The following is a 12,834-nucleotide window of genomic DNA, read 5'->3' on the forward strand; positions in this document are numbered from 1 at the left end:
TGGATTGATTTGATGTGAAAGCTGCTCGGGTTCTTCGCAGGCCCAAGGGTCTGACTGAAGAATCAGAGTAAATCTGAATGTATGCTTTTGTGCTTCAGGCCTATCTTCAGTAAATGCTCAAATATCACTCTGGCCACAGCATAGGGTAAAGATCTGGAGTGGGTGGGTACACCTGAGATCTTCTTTAAAAAAAAAAAAAAAAAAAAAGGGAAAAAAGAACTTATAAATGAAACGCTTCACCAAATGCAGCACAGCAGTGCCTGAGCAGTTATTAAAATAACAAACCCTTTCATTTAGTACATTCAAGCATGTTCTGGGTAATTTTTTCTGAAAAAGTGGCTTGCATACAAATATTTTTTAACAAGGTAAATATATAATCTTACAATAATAGTGCCTAATTTTTCTGTTAAGCAGAGTGCTAGAAGAACATTCTGAACTGGTTCTGACAGGTCAGAGGCAATGTCTGTTTGCTTGGTTGTTTTTTTGGAGTAATAATCTGCTGCCACTGAATTGCAGCCAGGAGGCAGAAGATGCAGGTGTGGCTTTGAAATGTTGGGGGTATTATTCAAATAAAACTGTTAGCTAGCAAGAATCCAGAAGCAGGAAAACCAAAAACAATGATCCTCTATAAACTCACTAAGCAGGTGGTCAGATATAAACATGGAAAGCTAAGGCATCTTTCCCCAAACACCTTACAAATATTTGATTTATCTGGAGTCCTACCACTGACTTTTAGGAGGACTGGATCAGGCTTTGACTATTCCTAAAAGTCAATGGCAGGACTCCCGTTGGCTTCACTAGAGCAGGATCAGATCATAAATGATTTATCCAGCATTAAGCATATTTAAAGAAGAATGCAGATAATTCTGTTCAATTGTTTATACAGAGACTGTTTACAAACTCAAAACATCCATTTTTCTGTCTGCATTTGATCAATTGCGGCATTAGGCTACACTAACCGTTTGCAAACTGATCCAAAATCTATCATTATTAATTTATATTCTGTTACAAACTTGAAAATGTTTCCATTTGCACTGGAAACTTTGCTTGGGTTACACAGATTTAAACCCCTGACCTGTGTCAGGTTCCCCTAGCAGGCCACTCTGCCGATCAGTAGGACTCTGTTAGCTGATCCCAGTGCAGGAACAGGGGTCTGACTGAGTGCAGATGTAGTCAGCCCGGTTTCTATTGAAATGCATGAGAAAAATGTCCATTTTCATGTGTTTTCAATGTCGAAAAGTGCCATTGTGCCCAGCGTTTCACACATTGTGAAATGGGGAGGGTGCAAAAAGTCAGACCTCAAACAAATATTGTGACTTTCTCAGAGATTCAGCATCACCCCCTGCCTTGTTCAGAGGAAAAAGTCACTAAACACTGATTTCCCCACCAGCTCACAAACAGATCAGCCTGGTGACAAAGTAGACAAGCTTAAGTATGTGGACTTAGTACTGCAGAAATGTGACATGCCCCCTAAGTGCGGGATCGAGTACGTAAGGCCATATTCACATTGTGCTGACCTGTTAAGAAGAGAGTCCATATGCTGAGTCGTTGCTATTATGAGTGGATAGGTTATGGGGAGACGCTAACTACACAGAGAAACTGCCGAACAAAAGGCTCCCGGCCCTCCCCTCACAGATGCACACACATACTGCCTCTTAATTTACATGACAAATGCTCTCTGCATAACCTTTGTTTGTGCAGTGATTTAGACATTCCTGATTAGAACTCCTTTCATCATCCAGACCTCATGTTCCTAAACAATGCGTTTAGCCTCCTGGTTGCCTAGACTCATGCCTATGTGTTTGGAATTGCGCCTGCTAACAAGTCAACCGGATTGACTAGATCAGTGATGCCGAGGCTGATGGATGTAGTTTGTTCGCCTGCATGTTTCCAGCAAATGGCCCGCTCCCTTTCTTCTGGTTACCGATCCTCTTTCAGTGGCGATGCAGTGGCATTAGAGAACAAGCCTCATTACAAATCTGAGTGGCTTTACTGCTGTGTAGTTGCTCACAAAACTGGGGGTGGCACACACTTGCTAATTAACAAGGTATTCAGTGCCCGTTCAGGTAGAGCAAAGACATAAAAGACACAATTGATTGTGTTTGCATGAGAAGTGTCTTACTGTGTGAGGCTTAGGCCGGAATCAGAAGATGTAAGGGATCTGCTGATTCCATCCTGCAGAAGCACTGGATTACATCCAACAGAATTGGGTCTGACCATCAGAAACCTTAGCTTGGGAATGCCCAATAAAGGAGCCTAGGAACCATAAGAAAAAAAAACCATGTCTCTACATGTGGGGAGATTATCACTTTGTTTTGAGAGCCCTCCTCATGCGTGTACTTGGCAGAAGCTCAGTTCAGTCAGTACAGTAGTCTGCCAGAAATGAGAGCCAACTTCCATATATGAGCATGCATTGGAAGACATGACTTGGTGCACTGTGCTGTTCACTAGGGTGCCGCTAACCCTCTGAGCCCCTATTCCATACCCTTGGTGTGAAAAGAGGTTCAGCACCTGATTCACATTAGTCCAGCTGTGGGAAACCACAGAAACCTCAGCTCCAATGCCTCTTTGCCAAATTGAGCCCTCTGTAATTACGTGAAATTCTTTCTCTGGTCTTTTAAACTGTTTTCTTTTTCCAGGAGTGGATAAGTTTCCATTACAAACTGTGTACTTGTTTTGAAAGTATCTTAGAAATGTTACTCTAACTGTATATATAATATGCTGTTACCTGATGTGTGTACATAAAATGATGGAGGTTCTCATTCCCACCGTGAATAATTGACAGAATAACTTGAATTCCTAATCTCGGGTTTGAGATTTTATTTTTATCTTTGCAAAATAAGATCTTAAACGTGTAAAGATCTGGTTTGCTGGGGAAAGGAGGGTGAGGGTTGGGTGTGGGGAATGGAGTTATCTTTGCAAATAAGGACTGTCGAGCTGACTATGCTGCTGTTCTTGGACAATGATGAGTATTTTCTCATAGAAAGTGTTTGAATGTTTTCTCTTTTATACTTGCTGCAGAATGCAGTGCGTCATAATCTTAGTCTTCACAAGTGTTTTGTGCGAGTAGAAAACGTTAAAGGGGCAGTATGGACAGTGGATGAACTAGAGTTCCAAAAACGAAGGCCACAAAAGATCAGTGGGTATGTCCACCATGTTTGAACTTCTTAGCCTAGCTTGGATCATGCTTACAGTTTAACGTAGAGGCTTTTGGCTGCTAGATGGTGTTAGACCAACACAGGTGGTTTCACATTGTTTCAGTTAAGAGAAACAAAGAAAAGCATCTCATCACTACTGTTTGTATGCCCACCAGTACCCTTGCCCCTGCTTGCTTGGTGTTTGTTGCATCACATGCTAGTAGCTTTTAGGTGGCAATGCATATTAACCCTCACAAACCATTTGCTTATGCTTATTGCATTTTATTTTCTTTTTCCTTTTCCCTGTATTTGATGTGTGTTCTATCCCCGATCCCGTGTCCCTTTGTTTCCACTTCATCTCCTTTGCTGCCGCTCTTGTCCCAGGGTGCCATTCGCACCAACCTCTCACTGCATAAGTGCTTTATCAGAGTAGAGGATGAGTTTGGGTCCTTTTGGACTGTTGATGATGAAGAGTTTAAACGTGGCCGTCATATTCAACGAGGCCGTCCTCGAAAATTCTGCCCTGATGAAAACTTTGGCGAGCTTGTTGCACAGTAAGAGCTTTTACTTGCTTTTATTTTTTTTTCTGCTGTTGCTTTGCTTTGCATGATCTACCCATCTCATGTAGACTTGCATTTCATGAAACCGTGACCTCACCTTTGCTGCAAAAAAACCTAAATGTGGGTTTATATCTGTGTTGCGCTTGTTTCTGCCCTAATAATGCAAATGCTTAGGATAATGCTGCTTTGACATTTGTTGTAATTTTGTTTATAATGCACTGTAGACTAAAAGGTGCTGCTCCTAGAGCAGATACACTGTACAGCTGATTATCAAGAAGGTTTTTAGGCAAACTAGATTAGGATTATTTTCTGTTAGATTCAGTTATGTGCTTTGTTTCACAATTCTTCGCCCAGAAACTCAAGTCAATATTCCTCAAATAAATAACTGAAATGCCCCAAAGCATTTTGACAATGATTACTACAGTTGGACCTGTAGTAAAGATTACAAATAACAAACCACCCTCTTTCTAAAAGCACTTTAAAATATCCCAAAGGTTCCCAAGACAATTTTGTTTCTCCTTTAGTTGAAGACCACCTGTCCAGGGCAACTGATTTTTGCTGGTCTCAAGGATGGTCAGTTTAAGACAGTTATCACTGTGTTCTGTTTCAAAACAGAAATAAAATTGTAGTGTGGATTATGTACATTTTTGGGGTTGTCTGCCCTGGACCTTCCCTGGCTTGTTACTTTCAGCAAGGTTTTTCAAAAGTGATCTTGGGTGTGTGGGTTTTGGGTGCCCAGCTGAGACGGGGTGAATTCTCAACACATTCTATAAATCCAGGCCCCTTTTTATAAACCTTGGCTACAAAGGTACTGTGGTATTCTAAAGTAATGGTTCAAAGAACCACAGTGGGATACTTTTTTGTGAGCGCTCCGTGACTCAGAGTGGCATCATTAATGTTCCCTACCACTTCATTCTAGTGCCACAACATCTGCCGTTCCACCTCCCCTCCATCACCCACAACAAAAATGCTTTGGGCTGTCACACAGCCAAGCACTCTACTGTGCTGTTGGAGATTTGTCCAGCAGGAAACAATACAACTCTGAAAGCAAGAATTCTGAAGTTCCTACTTATCAAAATTCTACTGTGCAGCCAGTGATGTTAGCTACTTCATAAGTCAGCCAGTGTATGAGTTAAGAGTCCATAATGCTTTTAATGGTGATCTTATTATGGACCTTTATGCAGTAACTTACTTTTGGATAGGAAGAACTTTGGAAAAATTCTGTTGGATACACAGCTAAGTAGAAAACAAATGCTAAACAGGGCATTAGAACACGAGATGCTGTAGCTGTTAGAGCTTTAAATAATGGTCTTCCATGTTTAATAAAGGCAAATGCAAATATGGTAGCCTTACAACTAAAACATAAAAGTTTAAAAAACAGAAGAGAACTTTTATAGCAAACAACACAGACTGTAGTTTTCTGATATGGGAGGAAACGTAACATGATGGAAACACACTAAGATGAGTATTTTGCACTTAACTCTACTTTTTATGTTTTTCTTATGCAGTAACCCTTCTCTTATTAAAAACATACAGACCAGCCACACCTACTGCACACCTCTCAATGCTGCTTTACAGGTAAGATTAATGACTGTAGCAAATATGCAACAGAGGCATGTGTCTTCCCCACTCATTTCAAAATATATTAGCCTTGCTCTAATTAGATATTAAATTTTAATTCCGTTAAACTTTTTTCTTAAGTGCATAAAGCATCATAGTCCCTGGAGGCAAACACATATCAGGCTGCTTCAGCATTAGCTAGATGCTTAGCATTTTGAATATTGTGGCAAAAAAATTAAAAGTTCACTTATTAATATTTATCAGCAGTATCATAATTTCCATCCTCTTATTTCAGAATTTCACTTGAGGCAAAAATACCACAAGTGTAATTACTCTAGCACAGCTATTAATGTGCTGAATGATAGGATACTGTGTCACATGACCTTCTATTGTTCCTGGCTTTAAAGGGAAAGCAGATCATTTTTTCCCCCTCCCCACCTTCTTTTAAGGACTATTTTTTCATGTTTTTCTGTTGTTGTTAAATAACAAAGGTTTAGTTCACTTTGTAAAGAGAGATGTCAGAAATTATAAAGAATATTCAGATATTTCACAATACAGGAATTATGTGCAATATATATGTAAATAAATATATGTGCACAATATATATTTGTGTGTGTCTGAAACATCTTTTGTGTTTCTATACAAAAGAAATACATATTTTCCTCATTCTTTCACTGTGCAAACTTCTAATAAAATTATTTGTATCTGGTTCAAATTCCCCAGTGAAGTCAGTATTCACTATAAGAACCACTCACATAAGTGACAAGCATTTTGGTATTTTGCCTACTAATTACTATGTGTTTTCACACCTCTTCCACACTATTTCCCCAATCACTACAAAGGCCTTAATCTTGCCATGAGATCCTCACATGCAGTAGCAAATTTCTGGATGGAGCCCCAAACATCCATAGAGAACCTTCCCAAGATGTTCATCAAAGGTTAAACTCAGTGCAGTGGATTAAATGTGGTGTTTGGGCAATTAAATGTTGTGGAAGATTTACTAGCTTTGCAATCTAAGCAATTTATTTTTTTTTAAAACCAAGAAAACAGATTAATAGGAGAAAAGTGACACTGTGCATTTCTCCTAATTATTTCAGTTAATGCAGTAACTTCTGAAAAGCAAATGAAAGCATGTTTAAATGAAGCAACTGTAAATACCGTTCATTAGGAACTTATTTTCCCGTGAGCCTTGTGAAGTGTGATTTTTAAAGACTGCTTTGTCTGTTGAATAGTGTTAAGATTACAAGCACATTTTATATTCATAAGGCTGAAAGGCAAAAATGAAATGATCCTGCATTCCTTCAGATTCTGTTAACTATGTGACTAATTTCAATTAATATGCTTATCATACAGACTGTTCATGTCTTCTTTCTGAAACATGTGTTGTTGTTGTTTACATCTTCTTCTATTCTTGTCTTTTGTGATACCCTCAAAACTGTTTTCATTTTCAAGTTTTTTTTCTAGGGAGTAATGTGTGTTTGTGTTCTCCAATAACACTAGAAAAACAAACTCGATTCAGATGAGAATGTGGGCAGTTTTTGCTAAAGGTTTTGAGTCTTGTCAATAAACAGGGTCACAAGATAACTTCGTGCTAATTAAATACAAGGTTCTATTAGGGTTAAAATATACCAGCAGGCTCCTTCCCTCCTATTGTCAGACAGTTTCTAACTACTAGCAAAAAACACACATCTCGTGGTATTCTGCAAAAATTGTGGCGTGTTCTCTACTGTTCAAAAGGACTCGGCGCATTCACAAAAAAAAGAAAAAAAATTGGCATAACATACTATTTGATGCATAAGATAACACGTGTCAAATGACTTGGTTTGTATAATAAACTTCCTAGTCTATGATACGATTTTCCTGTCTGTGGACATATTGAGACAAATTGTCAATTATTGACTAGTAGTGTGCCTCCTATGTTTTTGGGCATATCCTGTAGCATGTGCACAGACCTGTCCATTGTATACACTCACAAATTTGGTGGGTTCCTGTTTTGAGGCCTACAGAAAATTCAAAGTTATGTGCCTCAAAAAAAAGTTTGGATTTTTTTCTCTCCAGGTGGTAGTGGTGCCTCCTCAGCGGCACCCACTCACCTCTGACATTTCTGATATCTGCTTTCCCTCATGGTCAGGGAGAAGAAGCACCTTTCTCTTCTCCTCTCTGTGCGTGGAGGGCATAGGGATTCCAGGTCTCATCCTGGGGAAGACCTAGAAGCATTTTTCCCTGTCCTGACAGTGTTGGTTGGTCTCCCAGAAGATCCAGGGCCTCCACCCTATTTTCCCCGATTAAGCAAAGAACACTCTTGAAATATGTTCTCTACCCCAGGCAAAGGTGAAGCAACTGCCATTACACTCTCCCTGCAGACCTGGTGGTGTAAGCTCCTGTGTGAAGGAGTAGAACAGGGTATGAGGCACAGAGGACTAATGAGTCTGTCCTGTGAAATGTGGAAAACATTAACATCCCCGCTCGTTACCTGTGGGGTTTGCTCCCTTTTCACCTCCAGTGTGAGCAGCACTGAGGGATAAAGTAAGGGCAGACCAAACCTCCTCCCAACACTTAAAGCGGTCCTAACCCTCCTGGCTGGTTCTGAACAGTTCAGTTAGCATTGCTGGGTTATTTTAAAATGTTGATATGCCTCTGCCCTTTCTGCTTCCACCTGTGACCAGGAGCACCAATATTTTGAGCACAGAGTGTGTTTTTCCATCGTGGATAAAACCAGGCAATACCAGTAATCATCTTCAGAGGTCCACAGCCTGACCTCCCAGCTAAAGGGGTTCAAGAAACTACTAGTGTTTCCGGATAACGAGTCCGAACTACCCATCGCTCCCTGCTTATGCAGAGAATCAGGCCATTTGCCGAATTGTGGTTTGCAAGAAACAATTATATCAGGTGCTTCTTCTGTTCCACCTTTTCCCAAATAAATTGCTTTATTGCAATTACAAGTTATCTCTATGGGGGAAGAGCTTGCCTTAGTATTTTGCAAACTGCAGGAAATGTGAGCCAATCTTTACATTCCCTTAATCAAAATTAGTTTGCTGCATGTTGAATCAAAAAGATAAAAATAATCCTCTTTGTTAGAGTAGCTTTTAGGATCACATGCGATCAGATGTTTAGAAGGTCAGCCTGGGAGAGAATTAAAAGGGAGGTTTTGCTCGTAGCTGGGACGTTCCCTCATGCACACTTGTGCTCGAACAGCAACAATGGCAGCAAGTGAAGAACATCCCAAGAATCAGCAATAGCAGAGAGCACTAGGTGGGAAGCTCATTTGCATGAACTACCCTCCCCTGGGCTGTCTTGCAGCCGTGGTGCTGATGGATTCTTTTTGCTTGACTGTAGCAGAAGGCTGACCTTTCCCCTGAATTAGGTTGACCACTGCAGAGCCAGCATCTGTGGCTTTCCGTGCTGGTACGTCTCAGAAAGCCATGGACGTTGGTTCACAGATGGGTAAAATGGTCTTTTGGTTTCAAAGGGCTGCTTCCTTTTAGACACCCCTACCCCCCGGACCAACAAATGAACTCCTCTCACATCAGGACTTGAAGTTGCTGTATTCCCATCACTACATGATGGGATTATGCTGGCCCAGAAGAGGTTTTAACATGCTGCAAGCCTGACTCGCTGATCATAGGACAGCCCTGTCAAAATGATCAAACATGAGCATAGAATAAATACTAGCAACCAGTAAATCTGGAATAAGAAGGAAAAGGTTTAACTGTTTATTCCCTTTCTACAAAGACCTACGTTTAGAAGATGACTAAAACATGCCTCTTACAGTACTTATCAGAAATAGAATCATGTCTGAATGGTATCAAATCTACAATATCTAAGATAATATCAGAGTTATCAGAGCATTAAAAAAATAGAAAATGCCATCCTAATTTACCCTGCCTTGTTAAATCTTAGATTTCTCTCACCAATGCTAAAGTAACACAGCAAATATTATAGGGACGAGTTCATACTTCAGTTATGTTGGTGTGCTTCTAGAGTAACTCAGCTGGCTTCAGTGATGTTTCTCTGGATTTGCGCTGGCATAACTAAGAGAAAAATTTAACCCTCTGTAACTGCTCACACATCACTTCTCAGTCATGTCATGACAGTTTTGTGCTCTGGTAGAAAGGAATCCTCAGCCAAGTGAGTTTGCTCTAATTACTTTTTTAACTTTTTTTTTCCCCCTAAAGAAAGAAACACTATTATTTTTGAGGCTATCATGAAAGTAGAAAAGGTAAATTTGCCTTTTCCGTGAGCTGTAATATCCAAATGGGGAATAGCAGGAACTGTTCTCTCTTGTGGGCCAATGGTCAATTCAGTTTTCAGCTCCTAAATCCTCATGCAAATCATGTGACGTTTCCCCTGGTGGAGTCAGTGCAAAACCTTTTTGAAAACACATTTTTAAAACCAGCAGTTGCAACTCATGTAAATGAGAAGAGTGTTTTTTGAATATGTGATTGTGTTGTGCAGTGTATAAAAATGTGAGACATGCTTCTTCATACACTTTTTCTGTGTCCTTGGCAGGCTTCAATGGCTGATAATAGTATACCTCTATACACTACTGCTTCCATGGGAAATCCCACTCTGGGCAATTTAGCCAATGCTATGAGGGAAGATCTTAATGGTGCAATGGAGCATACGAACAGTAATGAGAGTGACAGTAGTCCAGGACGTTCCCCTATGCAAGCAATGTAAGTAGAGCATATACGTGTGTGTTTGTCTAGGGGTTTGCTAAAATGTAACGGTGATATTCTTCAAAGATTGTGTCTAAAGTTTCAGTCCTGGGCAGCAAAAGGAAAAGTCTGAGCTTCTGAAAATATTTAGGTTGATTAGAATATAAAAGGGTCATTTACCAACTTCCCCATAAAACCAGTCAACTCAATCCAGTCTGACAAGTGCACACAGCTATAAAATTCTTAACTCACTTGCCATCCTCTTCGTTCAATCCCAGACCACAGAGCTACAAAAACACTCTTAAGGCAACTTTATGAGAAGTTTTCGTTTCTTTCTACTTCAGACTACCCAGTAAACATGCTTGACGGGGCAGAGCTGGGGGAATGAGCTTGTTTAGCTGGTTTCTAATAATCTTCAGCAAACAACAGTATTGCTAGGCATTAATGATGGCACATGTGAAGGTATGCATGATTTATAGATTGCTCTTAAAATATCAAAAGGAAAATTAATAGGAACATTATAGCAACAGACGGCAATATAACGAGTGCCTGTATAACCACATGAAGTAATGGGAGATTGCTGTCCATGCTAAATGTAAATGGCACCAGGGCAGAATGCTAGTTACAGGAAAGGATAAGCCAGGAATGGTGTGCTGCCCCTGTGGGCGTGTTCAATATTTATGGATGATTGAGTTGAGTTTGAAAAGCTGTAAATTCTCTCCTCGCCCCCAAATTATATACGGGATAATTGGCAGCTGGAAAGGAAAGCCAAGTTTATCGGTCACGTAGTTCTCAAATTTTAAAAACTGTTTATTTGGAGCGGCTGACTGCTTCTGTGAGTAAACATAGATGAAACACAGTGTGCGCTTATCCAACTGTTCATTAAAATGGACTGTAAAATCAGAGACTCGGTTACCAAAGCGCAAATTAACAGAAAAAAATCCAAAAAACACAAGTAATTTGTAACCTTTTACTTCAAAGTAATTTGAATACGAGATTTACAAAAGTAGGTCTGAATCAAAAAGTAGAAAAACATTAACCTAATACCAGCAGAGTAATTAGTTATGAAACTAATTAGCATTTAATGGGGGAAAAAAGTTTCCCACCTGCATAATATGTTGTGGGGGAGCAGGGAAAGGGGCAGGAATCTAAAGCTCTGGATACTTTGATATTCCAGCATTTTAAATCAGTGCACAGTGTGCTTTGAAAAATAATCTTTAAAGATGGCAACATTCATTTTTAATTCATAATTAATTTGAACATTGTCTTTTACCATTTACTTCAAAACATTTGAATAATGTGTTTAGCTTTTACAGTGATTGTTTGTGCAGTATTAATTATCTTTCCCAAAGTAGCGTTATGTGACACACTGTTAGTGCTATCACAAATGGATTCCTCTTCAGGCAATTTTAGTCACAAGTGGTTATACTCTGCCCATGCCCACGTAGGGTTTTAGTGGAGGAGGAGGAAATGGAATTTTTTTAAAGAATAAGGTCTTCTCCTGGGCTAACATACAGAAATGAATGTTTATAAATGTCCTTTCATTCATGGTTTTTGGGGTTTTTTGTTTTTGTTTGTTTTTTTTAAGACTCAGGGCTAGTACAGTTCATGTACTTCTTCTTTCACCTAAGATTTCATTGTTTTTGAAGGGAGTATGGGGTGGGAAGTGCAACAGTCAGTGAAAAGCAGGGTAGCACATTTTCTAGAACCATATGCATAGCTGTGGCCTTTACTGCATTTAGTACCCCTTATTTAGTACTTAGATACCAAGGTGAGAGGCACCTCAGAAATACGAGAGAGAGCGAGCATATCTCACTGTCATTATCAACCAGAAAAACCCTTTTTGTGTTGTAATATGAAAACGATTGTTTCCTGAATGAGTCCATATTCTCAAATTGATACTGCGTGTTCCGTACTGAATATTTCCTTTTGTATAAGTAAAAATGCAGCAAGGTGTATGCCCTGATAGCAGCTTGTGGGCTTTCCCATTAAACAAGTGTTTTGAAATACTTTGAAAGGCCACGAAGCAGGATGCTGTTCAAACGTCACAGGGTTTACACTGTTTGCTAAATATAATTATATGTCAACATCAGATTTCCAGTGCAGACTATCAGTGTCATAGACAGTTACTCTTTGCAATATCTTATTTCCATTAAGTACACTTTATAATGACATTCTCTATTCTTTTCCAAAACACGCTTCTCTGCCATAATGCAAATTGTTTTTTAACAGTTCCAGTATATTGGAATAAATCAAGCCTTAAACTTTATCATAAGGTTTAGAAGACCTTGTTAACATGACAACTAAGCAAGTACAACACTTTAGCTGAAGTCTCATTACCATTCATTTCTTTCCTTTTTATGACACATTGAACTACTGCTACTCTTCCCCCCACCCCCTTTTTGAAACACTAGAAAGTAGTCACATAATTACAGCTTGGGGACATAACACTTTCATCCTGATATGCTCCAAAGGTAGCCACAAAGCAAACTATTCCATGCTGTGTGCACCACCAGAACACAGTGGCTTTAAACAACAGTCCGCTTTATTAAAAAGTCCTCTGTTCCCAGAGTGGACAAACAAAAGAATTACTCAGATGTGAAAAGAAGGGAAATCTGTGTTCAGTAAGGTTATTTATTGTTAACCCCTTCTGAAGCCTTTGACGTTCCAGTTAAATGAAATGTGTTAAAATGCTGCTACTTAGATTCCATTTCTGAGATGTATTAAATAGGGATTCAAACTGGTTTGGAAAATTATAAAAATCTCCCCATCTCTGAACACTAACCTCTTTACACTGAACATAGCTGGTAGTTTTGAGGTGTTTGAATAATAAGCAGTGGGTTTTCATTTTCACATGCCAGTTTGCGGCTCCCACCAAAATACCACACAAGGGGCTGGATTGTGCTTTTGTTTGTTTTC

At 39.5% G+C, this 12,834-nt stretch overlaps 1 protein-coding gene across 43 annotated transcripts in view; it reads left to right on the plus strand.

The window, feature by feature from the left end:
- The window catches only part of FOXP1 (forkhead box P1), a 498,462-nt gene that overhangs the window by 476,255 nt on the left and 9,373 nt on the right, over window positions 1-12,834 (plus strand). For 36 of the 43 annotated variants that reach the window (XM_039482867.1, XM_039482868.1, XM_039482896.1 and 33 more), the window contains 3 exons: window positions 3,522-3,691; window positions 5,206-5,275; window positions 9,767-9,933. In XM_039482867.1, coding sequence (XP_039338801.1) covers window positions 3,522-3,691; window positions 5,206-5,275; window positions 9,767-9,933 — 407 coding nt within the window. Of the gene's footprint in view, window positions 1-3,021; window positions 3,144-3,521; window positions 3,692-5,205; window positions 5,276-9,766; window positions 9,934-12,834 lie in introns of those variants that run through there. The other 7 variants (XM_039482898.1, XM_039482901.1, XM_039482908.1 and 4 more) reach the window with 2 other exon arrangements.

Source organism: Mauremys reevesii, linkage group 7 (assembly GCF_016161935.1).
Source record: "Mauremys reevesii isolate NIE-2019 linkage group 7, ASM1616193v1, whole genome shotgun sequence".
NCBI lineage: Eukaryota > Metazoa > Chordata > Testudines > Geoemydidae > Mauremys > Mauremys reevesii.